This window comes from Piliocolobus tephrosceles, chromosome 6 (genome assembly GCF_002776525.5).
Source record: "Piliocolobus tephrosceles isolate RC106 chromosome 6, ASM277652v3, whole genome shotgun sequence".
Lineage (NCBI taxonomy): Eukaryota > Metazoa > Chordata > Mammalia > Primates > Cercopithecidae > Piliocolobus > Piliocolobus tephrosceles.
Genome location: NC_045439.1, coordinates 146,842,326 through 146,855,384, shown reverse-complemented (window position 1 = coordinate 146,855,384; position 13,059 = coordinate 146,842,326). Strand labels below are relative to the sequence as shown.

Genomic DNA, 13,059 nt, shown 5'->3' with positions numbered 1-13,059 from the left:
CACAGTATTTTTTTTTTTTTTTTTTTTGAGGCGGAGTCTCGCTCTGTCGCCTGGGCTGGAGTGCAGTGACCGGATCTCAGCTCACTGCAAGCTCTGCCTCCAGGGTTTATGCCATTCTCCTGCCTCAGCCTCCGGAGTAGCTGGGACTACAGGCGCCCGCCACCTCGCCCGGCTAGTTTTTTTGTATTTTTAGTAGAGACGGGGTTTCACCGTGTTAGCCAGGATGGTCTCGATCTCCTGACCTCGTGATCCGCCCGTCTCGGCCTCCCAAAGTGCTGGGATTACAGGCTTGAGCCACCACGCCCGGCCTGTAGCACAGTATTCTCTAGGCACATCTATGTTGTCACAATTGGTATGATTTTCTTTTTTTTTTTGATATGGAGTCTCAAATGCAGTAAGGTGTTGGTATCCTCGGGTGGTCCTGGAACCAATCCCCCAAGGATATCAAGGAACATTCTAAATACATATGAATAATTCAGATAAATTATCCAATTTGCCTACAATTCTAGATCCTGAACCCAACTGATTCTCATTACAGAAAAATTATCTGTCACTTCACAGAACGTAAAAGCAGTTGTAGTACATTTTATAGTGACTTACATTTATCAACATCTATAGCATTCCACAGAACCAAGATGTTAAATCCAACACCTGGCCCATTCGCAATCTTCCTTTTATTTCTAAGAACAGAAAAACTACTACTTACCATTCAGAAATCTCTTGCTTCAATTGAGGAACTTCACTAAGTGCTGAATCAGTATCCATGAAACCAAGAAAGTCTCGTTTTATATTAAGGGAAGTCTTCTCCAAACCCTTGCCTGATGTTTCATGACCCCTTGACAAAGGATCCAAATCACCTGGTTGTATCTCTGACCCCTGACCTTCTGTAAGACGGACCCGATGACCAGAAGAACTGGAAATATTATTCCCTTCTTGGTCAGAGCTGTTCTTTTGTTTTCCATCTCTTTGGGGCTTACTATTCAGCCCATCATCCCGAAAGCCTTTGGCAAATGGATTGTAATCTATTTTCAGCTGAGTAATCTGAATGTTCTGATAAGCTGTGACTGCAAAGAATTCAGTCTGTGGGAAGGTAAAAGTGTGGACACCAGGGCCATTTAATTGTATCACCTCCACAGCCTTTTCTGCAGGCACCAAATGAAGCCTTGGCAGGTAACGATGCATAGAGTGCAAGATGATATGCCCTTCTTGGTCCAGTGTATTGTTGGTAAGTTTGAGTTTATAGAAAGATACTGGTTGATGCATCCAATAATGACCTGTGGAAGGAGATTCTGGATGAATAAAAACCCTCCCCAAAACATGAGGTTCAGCCTTCCCACTGGGTTCCCACCAACGACCATTCCACTTATAACGATGGTTATCCACAGGAGATATATCCATGACAAGAATATACTTCAAATTTGAATCTAAACCTGTTATCCAATAACGACAATAAGGAAACATGCGTCTTCCTTGCTTGGTCAGAATCATCTCTGTGCTTCGATGATAGAACTCATTCCACATACTATTGTTATCGAGGGTAACAGTGATTCCACCCACAGTACAATCAGCTGGAAGGCAAATCTTCCCTTTAGATTTTACTGGTGATGACACACTACTAGCCAAAGCACAGGCATCCTGATTAGTAACCAAAATTCCTTGATCAGTTTTGCCATTTCCTGGCTGCTTTAAGATGACAAAGAAGGTAGGTGCTGCTCCTGCCACTGTTCCACCATCTTGATTAGCCAATATAATCTGCTGTTTCTCCTCCATGATTTCAGTAGGAAACTCAGTAGTAAGACAACTGTAATCACCACATAGTCACAATGGCCTTCCCATCCTAAGAAACAAGCAAAAAAACCAAAAACAAAAAACACCCTTTAATCAAGTGAGTATTTATTTCTTGAACAAAAATACAAGAATGATGTCATCCCCAAAATATTCCTAAATTCTTGTAAGACTTTGCTTCTAAGCTTTTCTTTCAATCACAGTAAAAATATTTATTCTGGAATATCTAATCATTTTTTAAAGTTCATTTTAATCTAATTAGTTAAGTCGCTCATATCCTAATCCTCTAACAATTCACTATAAATACTATAATCTCACACAAAGAAACAAAAGTATATATTCATTATTTTAAAAAGTCAAAGTATACAAAATTAAAAAGTTAAATTTGAAGGTTATGCATTTTTAAAGCATCCTAACACTTTACGAATTAATTTGCCAGAAGATTCCTTTATATAGCAAGTTCCCCTGTGATGAGTAAATTAAATAAGTAAATTTCCATTTTCATTCCAAAGAGCTAATTGTACAGAATTAGTTCTTCACATGGTTCAGAAGACATGGTTCCACAAGTAAGTAAAAAGCTATCTTAACTTCTTAGTACACACATTTAAAGAAGCCATGACAAATCACTGGAACTCAGTGGAACTTACACTGAAAAAAATTCCAGATGAATCTAATATTTAATTTTTTTATTCCTAAATCCTGAGAAAAGTATTTTTATGAGACACAAAACCTAAAACCAGTAAAGCAGGAAAAAAAAAAAAAAGTTGATAAATTTAATATCATATAAGGCCAGGTGCGGTGTCTCACACCTGCAATCCCAGTACTTTGAGAGGCCAAGGCCGGTGGATCATTTCAGGCCAGGAATTCGAGACTAGCCTGGCCAACATGGCAAAACCCCATCTCTATTAAAAACTAAAAAATTAGCTGGGTGTGGTGGTGCGTGCCTGTAGTCCCAGCTACTCAGGAGGCTGAGGCACAAGAATCACTTGAACCCAGGAGGCAGAAGGTGCACTGAGCCAAGATCACGCCACTGCACTCCAGCGTGGGTGACAGGGAAAGACTGTCTCAAAGAAATAAAAATAAAATAAAATGTAATATTCTGTAAATTTTTTAATCTGGCAAAATCAAAAAGCAAACAACTAACCAGGAAAAAGTATGTGCAACTTATACAGAACTCATTTCCCTAATATAAAAAGGAGACTAGACATGGTGACTCCCACCTATAATCCCAGCACTTTGGGAGGCCAAGGCTGGAGGATCGCTTGAAGTCAAGAGTCCCAGACCAGCCTGTCCAACATAGTGAAAGCCTGTCTCTATTAAAAAATAATAGTGGCCGGGAGCAGCGGCTCACGCCTGTAATCCAAGCACTCTGGGAGACCAAGGAGGTCAGATCACTTGAGGTCAGGAGTTCAAGACAAGCCTGGCCAACATGGTGAAACCCCATCTCTACTAAAAATTTAAAAAATTAGCTGGACATAGTGGTGTGCACCTATAATCCCAGCTACTTAGGAGGCTAAGACAAGAGAATCGCTTGAACCCAGGAGGTGGAGTTGCAGTGAGCCAAGATGGCACCACTGCACTTCAGCCTGGGTGACAGAGAGAGACTCTGACTCAAAAAATAAAAATAAAAATACATTAATGGTAATAATAATTTTTATAGGCTTCCTACAAATCAACAAGACCAAATACCTAACAGAAAAATAAGTAAAGGATAATAAACGCAAATGGCTAGGAATATGTATATAGTGAAGAGGAAAGCAAATTAAAATCATCTTGAGATATTGTTTACTTATCAGACTGGCAAAAATCAAAGCCTGGTAGTGTTGGAAAGGGTATAGGTCAACCAGCATTCTCCCCTAACCAGTTACTGGGAGTATAAAATAACAGAATCTCTATGAGAGAAGGCAACTTGAAAATATCAAAAGTACAAATCCATATATCATCCTACAACAAAGAAGTTTTTCCAGGACTTTAAGTTTTTTTAATTCACTGATAAAACCCACTATAGGACTTTATTTTAAATACACACACCTATGATAAACGATATCTACACAAGATTATCCCCTGAATTCCCATTTATAACAGCAAAAGACTAGACAGGAAGAGAGAAGTCCTTAAAGTGGTAAAACAAATGATGGCACATCCACAGAGTGGAATGGTAACAGTCATAAAAGAGAATGTATAAGCTTAATGAATGCATGCAAAAATATCTACAAGATATATTAAGCGCAAAATGTTCGGAAGAGTTGTAAATTATGCCACATGTCTTTTAAAAGTTTTTTTGTTTGTTTGTCTGTTTGTTTGTTTTTGAGATGGAGTCTCGCTCTATTGCCCAGGCTGGAGTGCAATGGCGCAATCTCGGCTCACTACAAGCTCCACCTCCCGGGTTCATGCCATTCTCTTGCCTCAGCCTCCCCAGCAGCTGGGACTACAGGCACCCCCCACCACACCCGGCTAATTTTTTTGTATTTTTAGAAGAGACGGGATTTCACCATGTTAGCCAGGATGGTCTCAATCTCCTGACCTCATGATCCACCCGCCTTGGCCTCCCAAAGTGCTGGGATTACAGGCGTGAGCCACCGTGCCCGGCCTAAAAGTTTTTATTGTACTTCTTAAACTTCAGACAGGGAGTACACGTGCAGGTTTGATTATATAAGTGTATTGCATAATATGAGGTTTGGGCTTCTAATGATCCCATCATCCAAGCAGTGAACCTAGTACCTGATAGGTAGTTTTTCAACACTTGTACAAGTTTTTTCCTTAATAAAGTCAAAGAAATAGACAGTATTTTGGTCTTTAAAATAAACCAAAGAATGAAAAATAACAGGTACATATTTGCTTTACACAGACTATCTCTGGAAAGACAGAAAACAGTAGTTATTGGTCATATCCAAGGAAAACTTGATGACTTGGAAAAGACACCCTTTTACACTTTCTAAATTTTGTGCCTTGTGAACACACAATGTTTAAAAACTAAAAAACAGGCTAGGTGGGCAGGTGCAGTGGCTCACGCCTGTAATTCCAGCACTTTAGGAGGCCGAGGTGGGAGAAACATTTGAGGTCAAGAGTTCAAGACCTGCCTGGTCAAAATAGCCAGAGTCGGACTCTACCAAAAAAAAAAAAGAAAAAAAAATTAGCAGGTATGGTGGCTAGGAGGCTGAGACAGGAGGACACCTTCAGCAGCCCTGGAAGTTCAGGTTGCAGTGAGCCATAACCATATCACTACACTCCAGCCTAGGAGACAAGAGTGAGACCCCATCTCTTTAAAAAAATAACAAAGTTAAAATTAAATTAATTATTAAAGGTTATAAAGAAAAAGGTCATGTATATTGTATGATTCCATTTATATGAGATGTCCAACACAGGCAAATCTAGAGAAACACAAAGTAGATTAGTGGTTTCAGGCAAAGGGGTAACTGGGACTAACTACTAACGGGTGTGGGATTTCTTTTCGGTATATACTTTAAAACGATGAATTATGTTATGTGAACTGTATCTCAATAAAAAGTTATAGTAAAGAAATCTGAAGCTGGCCATGGTGACTCATGCCTATAATCCCACAACTTTGGGAGGCTAACGCAGGAGGATCACTTGAGCCCAGGAGTTTGAGACCAACCTGGAAAACACAGTGAGACTCCATCTCTACAATGGTGTGTACCTGTAGTCCCAGCTACTTGAGTGGCTGAGGTGAGAGGATCACTTGAGCCTGGGGGTGGGGAGGCTGAGGCTGCAGTGAGCTGTGATGGGTCCACTGCACTCCGGTCTAGATAACAGAGTTGAGACCCTGTATCAAAAAAAAAAAAAAGAAATCTGACAGCTAAAATCAACTGAACTGATATACTAAATAAAAGCTACAGCTTCTAGTTTTTATACAAAAAGGAAGATGATACTTCCCCACCCCTGTGTAAGTGGGTCAGTAATCCTAATCAAATTCAGCCATTATTAGTCTTCATTATAATTAAAAAGTATTTTACCTTTCATCAGGGCTAATGATGAGCAGTAAAAGCATCTTATCTGAATTTTACCTCTTCTTACAAGATTGGTCATACATCTCCAAAGCTTAAAATATCTGTTAGTCTATAGATAATAGATATTTTTAAAATCAAGACTTCAAAAGGTTTACTATTGTTTCCTATTATGACTAGAGATAAAAATAGAAATTCACTTCCTAACACTAAAGCACTAATATCAGGGAAGATGAGGAACAACGACAACAAAAAATCTCTCCTCTGATGAGAAGTTTATTTTTATAAGACAGATAAAATTTACAGTGATTCTTTTCAAAAGCTGCCTCAAGCCTTTACCTATGAAGTTGATTGGTTTTCTAAACCTAACACACTTAAGCGATACCTATCAGAGATTGACAAAACAAAACTAAACAGACTGAGAAGTCACAAATAAAGTAAAATATTAAAACTCAAAGAACTGGCAAAAAAAAAAAAAAACCTACAATGATGTATAATTCAAACAATGCAAACTCCTAGCTTGTATTTATTAACTCATAAACTTCAAAGTTTTGTTACAAATCACCAACTATTTTTGTTAGTAAGTATGTAAAACATCCTTTGTGTGTATGTGTTCCATGTGAGCACAACATCCTTAGGTGTATTTAACATGACTAAGGCAGCAAAGAAATATATGAAAAAAAAATTTGTTATCCCAAACCTATAAATTACATGAAAAGGTGCCAAATTTCTTAAACATTACCTTTCTTTTTTTTTTTGAGATGGAGTCTGGCTCTGTCGCCCAGGCTGGAGTGCAGTGGCGCGATCTCGGCTCACTGCAAGCTCCGCCTCCTGGGTTCATACCATTCTCCTGCCTCAGCCTCCTGAGTAGCTGGGACTACAGGCGCCCGTCACTACGCCCGGCTAATATTTTGTATTTTTAGTAGAGATGGGGAAATTTCGATTTTCAGATCATTACCGGTAAAACCAAGACAGAGAAGTTTTAACCAATTCTTTAAAAATTACTATCTTTTGGGCCGGGGGCAGTGGCTCAAGCCTGTAATCCCAGCACTTTGGGAGGCCGAGACGGGTGGATCACGAGGTCAGGAGATCGAGACCATCCTGGCTAACATGGTGAAACCCCGTCTCTACTAAAAAAATACAAAAACTAGCCAGGCGAGGTGGCGGGCGTCTGTAGTCCCAGCTACTCGGGAGGCTGAGGCAGGAGAATGGCGTAAACCTGGGAGGCGGAGCTTGCAGTGAGCTGAGATCCCGCCACTGCACTCCAGCCTGGGCGACAGAGCGAGACTCCATCTCAAAAAAAAAGAATTACTATCTTTTAAAGATTAATCTATGAAATGTCAAAGATGCAACCGACAAAAACCCAGTTTAGTGAATATTAGACTGCACTTGAAGTAAATTTTACACTAACTTTATATACACACATTTTGAGTTTTTCATTTTGCCTAAGCAAAAAATTAGTGCAGAGAAGTCATATTAACCTATTTCAACTTTGTGCACAGGCATCTAAAAAAAAATGTAAAAATGTGCCTGAAGACAAGAAAACAAGCTTTCTGACTTACGATCTGTATAAGACCGGTTTTTAACTCCACTAATCAAATTAATCCATTAGTTGATGAAAATGCATTGAATTAAAGACTTAATTTACAACTAAAACCATCTCTATCTTGAGCCATAACAGCTACTGGATTAAGAACATGGAATGAAATTCTTATTCTACATCAAATCTAAGCACAGATTCCACTTCACTATAAGCATATGCCTAGGTTTGGAGCTACCATATGAATTTTCTTTTCTTTTCTAAGATAAATATTGCAAAACATTTGAATTTTCTAATCAAAAGGCAGTCAATTAAGGATATTCAGCTGTTTCAGACACCAAGACCACTCAAAAGTCTAAGATAATCTCAAGCCAACTGCAAAACTCAAATGTACTTTAGAAAAGGGTAGGCTAGGCCGGGGGCGGTGGCGGTGGCTCACGCTTGTAATCCCAGCACTTTAAGGGGCTGAGGCCGGTGGATCACTTGATGTCAGGAGTTCAAGACCAGCTTGGCCAACATGACAAAACGCTCTCTCTACAAAAAATACAAAAATTAGCCGGGCGTCATGTTGTGCACCTGTAGTCCCAGCTACTTGGGAGGATGAGGCACAAGAATCACTTGAACCCGGGAGGCAGATGTTGCAATGAGCCGAGATAGCGCCACTGCAATCTAGCCTTCGAGATAGAGACTCGGTCTCAAAATAAGAATAATAATAATAATAATAAAGAAAAGAAAGGGGTAGGCTACTCATGAAGAAATAAATTTAGCAACATCCTAAAAATACTCTTGTAAACTAAAAGCTTTAATGAAAACCACAATTTTGGTACATACATATACACCTTAACATTCAAAAACGTTCAATTTGGCTTTTCAACATCAAATTTTTTTTATCTAGATAAAACAGCTATAATAAAAAGCTAACAAAATACGTTGTGGAGGGGAAAATTCACACCAGAAGACATATACACACACAAAAGCTATCACAGAAAACATTTTTTAGCTAAGTAATCTGACACGTTCCATAAATTGCTACAATTTCAGACTCCCTATTTTAATGTCTTTTCACCAGTGACCTCTTTGGGAAATGTTTATCTACTAAAGCAATGACCTTCATACAACTCACAAAATACACTAGTTTTACTAGTTTCCTAATTCAATGATTTATGTACTGTGCTCAACCCCAAAAATTAGTTACACAAAATCAAAATTCCAAGTCAATACCATGATTTAAAAACACAGATATTCAAATGCTAAGCAACACATTCTCAACGTTTTCCAAATTGCTACAAACATCTACAACCCTTTCACACAACAGATACAGTAATATGGCAGGCACCAAGATGTTAGTATATTCCTTAACATAATCCTTCACTACAACAACATGGTTAAGTTACATTATATTTGTGAAACTAAAATTTCAAGAGAACAGGTTCACTCAGATTTCATTTACCAATAAACACTGGGTAAAGAAATTTTAAGTTTTTTAAAAACAGAATGTGGTTATAAATATAATAAGAAAATGACAGCAAATGGTGGCAAAGACAGTAAAACAGCCAACTATTAATACTTTCTTAATCGCTGTTAACCATCATTTGCTTTTTACTAATTTAATAAATGATACTTGCTATTTATTAAGTACTCACTTCGGAACAGACAATATCCTGGGCATTTTATCGTCACAACCTTATAGGGCAAATGTCAAAATATTATCTGAAACACTTTTAGGTTTTAAGGCCAGAATTGCACCTGCCTAAGACAGTACTGCCCCCTTCTCTTCCCAGATACCATCTGTTACTGCTGGCAGCAGGAGTATTTTCTATTGCTAAGAATGGACCCTTAACTACAACTCAGGGCCAACAAGCTGACAGGTCCCTAGCAGTTGGGTAAGCAGAATTTGAAGAACTTTTAACGCAGAAACGGGCTGTAGTTAAACTTGAAGTATGCCAGGTACCCGGGGCACTGACTTTCCTCAAGTCCTTAGCCTGTGTTTCCGTTAAGTGGACCCAAGCCACTTAACCCACACAAACGCTAGAAACAACCGTAGGCGGCAAGAAACACTAGCGCTGTTCCGATACGCAAGTAAAAGGTTCTCACTGCCTTCCCCGAGAGGAGCAGACGCCGTCGACTATTAATGACCCACAAATCGCCGCTTTTCAACTGCAAAGGACAGCTGGCCAAGAACCACGTGAAAAAATGCCGCAAGGAAAGCTCTTCCGGGGAAGAGGAGTCCCAACAGATCACGTGCAGCCGTCCGGAACCCGAGGATCTCTCTGCGGGACCCAGCCGCATTTTGTTACCTTGGAGACTACAGAACCAGCCACCAGACCCTCCGCGGCCAACCCCCTTCCCAGCAGCCGTCACGCCGCCCCCAGGCACTTTCCCTGCAGTCTAGCCGCGGCATCGTGCCCAAAAAGAACGAATAGAGCAAGCAGTTAACCAGGGACTCAGCCGCATAAGCCTGGCAAGCTCTACAACAACACGCGCGCGGGTGGGCTCGAGACTTCTCATGATCCACGTGTTTGCTCCGGCGAGGCGAACCTTGGGAAAGTTATCTTCCCTCTAAAAGAGTGCACTTTGGTTACTGCCATCAGTAACCCCTCCTTTCAGACCTCATTTACCCCGGTCCTGCTTCCACCCTGGCCAGAGGAAGAAGGCATTCCCAGGGTTCGAAAGGCAAAACAAAAATCTGTACAGCAAGACACTACCACTTTGCACTCTCGACCCAGTCTGAAACGATACCTAGTTTCTCCATATTCTTCTGACACACAGATTCCTCAACTTTGGCTACTGGAGCTTTGTGGGGGGGGGGGGGGCGGGGGGTGCTGTTAATATCTCAGATACCTTGCACTGAGGGCAGAGACCTACTTGACCCTTTAACAGAAACAGGAAACCCCATCAACAGAACTAGGTAAAGGCTGCCCCACAGAGGAAAAAAGAAAATAACACCTGCTCTTCCCACCTGTTTTCCCCTCCCTCATTTCTGCTCTCACACACCACCGGTCCTTTGTTTACCAAGTCCCCACTCCTACAGCTCACTTCCTCGCCCTCCTTTATTAAACTTGCCGTCCTGCCTCAAACAATTTGGCCGGAAATTACTTGTTAGAAAAGACGTTTGCACAGGTGTCAAAACGCTGCGCCCAGTTCCTCAGAAAAGCGACGCCAACACCGTTTCCCTTGGAGTTCTAGAACCACGAGACCTAGGCGCTAAACTGCAAAGCGCGTAAGCATGGCTCTCGACCTAGAGCCCGGCGCCAGGCTGTAAGTCGTCACGCAGACCGTACCACGCGGAGCGGCACCCCACGCACGCGAGGGCAGGGCCGAGCCATGGGCGCTTCTCACCCCTCCCGCCTCGTGGCCGCTCTCTCTGGCGTCGATGCTCCCAATTAGGTAGCTGAGCGACGCGGAAGTGAGGCTGGGGACGCGCGCGAGGTGACATGCGCAGCCTCGCTCACAGACCACAGGCGCGCGCCAAAGGCGGCCCCGCGCAAGGCCCGGCCTGGCGAGGGCGTGCGAAGCTCTCTCAGCGGAACGTTTCTCACGCCGTTCAAATACACAAGAGCTTCAAACTCTCGAAAAACTCCAATCGGGCCAGTACTAAGCGATGCCCTCCACCCAGGCCCGAGAGTTACCGTGCGGGGCGTGGCCGGCCTCACCCGGAGTCCTTCACATCCCGCTGGGGGCGGGTTATTCTGTTCGGTTCGCACACCGTGTGTCCGCTCCAGCTGAAGAGCCTGCGCGCGCGCACCGGACGTCCACGTCACCGCGCACGCGCTCCTACCCGCTCGGAGCCCGCCGCGCAGGCGCAAAAGGAGACGCGAGCAGCACCTCCCTGGCCCCTCCCCCAACACCAGGAGTCCAAACGGCCCCAGAGCAGCAGCAAGACCCTTGGGACCCGCCCCCAGAGTGGAAGCCGCTGCTTTTCCGGGTCCCAGCAACCCAGAAAAGCCTACTGAAGCTTCTAGAATCAAGAAAGGCGAGGCAGGAGGGAGGCACCTAGATTCCTCAGGCTTGCACACGAAGCCTTCGTGGAAACTGTGAAACCAATGCCCGGCGGGCCTTTCTCAACTGTGCCTTTCACCCTTTCCCTAGGGCTCCTAGCCGGCCCCGCCCCGGCCGCGCCCAGCCCCACCCACACGGGGCTCCACAGACCCCCAGGCTCCACAAGCCCGTCAAATGAATCCGAGGTCTTCCTCCCCGGAGTACCGGGGCTTGGACAGCGCCAGAGCATTGGGAAACCTTGAAGCAAGGACCTTGAGAGACGGATGGTCGAGTTTACAACATCCACAAGCGAAGACGACTAGGAAAATGGGGAGGAGACCGAAAGACTCAGTGAGCAGTTGGAAAGTGAAGAGTTGCCACTAAATTGCCTAATACAAAGATGAAAGATATCTTGATAAAACAGGGAAACGAGAAACTTGCAAGAGTGTGTTATTTGAGCTTTAGTGCCTTGATCCTGTGCATTCAATTTTTGTTTCTTCAAGACATTTAAGCTACAAGGTGCAAAGAAAGTATTACTGAATATCTACTATGTGTCAGGCAGTTGCTGAAGTAAATCAGTGGACAGTATTTCTCCCAACCTTCAAAAATTAGTTATCTTTCTCCTTCTCTGCTCCTTACCAGCTGTTCTTTCTTCTGTGCTCCTGACACACCAGTAAAAAGGAAGCGTAGTTTCTTAAGAGGCAAAAAAGTAGGGAGTAGGAGAGCAGATTTTGTGGTCAATGATCCAAAGCTGCTTTCTTTCATAAGAATTAGCAAGCACTGAGAACCGACTACGTGACATGCTAGGTGACTTAATACAAAACACTTTGAAGGAGAATGAGGAGACTATGAGGAAGGAGTCAACAGGAGGAGGCTTATCCAACACTACCGATCTGACCTACTTTTTACTTAGGAAGGATCATATTTCTCTACACTTTGCTCTTCCTGAGGAGATATACAACAACATGGGCAGAAACTGCTGGAATAGTCTGAACTAGAAAACGTGTAGGCTACTTTAGAGACTTCTGAAAGCGTTCTGAAACCCCAATCCAGGCACTGTCGGCAGGAGCATTCAAGATCCTAGGCAAAATTGAAAAGTAACTGTTAACACTTTCCTCCTCTTCCCTGACCCCAAGAACCTCTTTCCTACAAGCTGCCGTGTCAGAATCTCCCACCTTACCAAGAATGTCTTCCTCTCAAGGATCTGAAGTTTCCTCATAAAAAAATTCCCATTTTCTGGGGAAGAAGTAAATTTATGTTGATTTAGCATTAAAATGTATGATCCTAAGGTGTGAATGACTGGTTAACAACCATGCATCCCCAAAGAGACAGGTTAAACCAAATGATCTGTCTAACTAGGGAATCTGTGAGGACAACTCGGGAAGAAGGGGAATGGAGATTCTCTTTTGGTACTCTTTCCCTACACCAGGCAAACATATTACTAAATACTAGATACTTAAAACAAAAAACCTAAAAACCCTGAACTTTGAAGACTCAGTTTAACTAAATACCTCGGTGGGAGAGGAAAACTATCCACAGTTTTCAAAGTGGGGTCTGCCTAACCTAGAAAGGTCAGGAGATGTCAAGAATCTGAGGGTCCTATGAGAACTTTTAAGTGTTGTTTTTATATGATATTCTAAAAATAATCGTACCACCACACGCATTTCAGGGATCCAGTTTGGATTTACCATCATGCAGGTACCAAGTAACCACCTGTTTTTCTTTTTTCTTTTTTATTTGCTTCAAGTAACCATTTAAATGGTTACATTCAACTTTTAATGCAGTATTCTC

The 13,059-nt window shown here is 42.3% G+C and overlaps 1 protein-coding gene across 5 annotated transcripts in view; it reads right to left on the bottom strand.

Moving 5' to 3' along the window:
• Nucleotides 1–11,054, bottom strand: part of MGA (MAX dimerization protein MGA) — a 109,087-nt gene extending 98,033 nt beyond the window's left edge. For 4 of the 5 annotated variants that reach the window (XM_023198369.1, XM_023198374.1, XM_023198372.1 and 1 more), the window contains exons 1-2: nt 10,920–11,054; nt 707–1,837 (exon numbers count right to left, since the gene is read on the bottom strand). In XM_023198369.1, the coding sequence (XP_023054137.1) occupies nt 707–1,770 (1,064 nt within the window). In that variant the 5' untranslated portion in view covers nt 1,771–1,837; nt 10,920–11,054. Of the gene's footprint in view, nt 1–706; nt 1,838–10,629; nt 10,682–10,919 lie in introns of those variants that run through there. The other variant, XM_023198371.1, reaches the window with a different exon arrangement.
• Between the last annotated feature and the right edge of the window lie 2,005 nt (nt 11,055–13,059).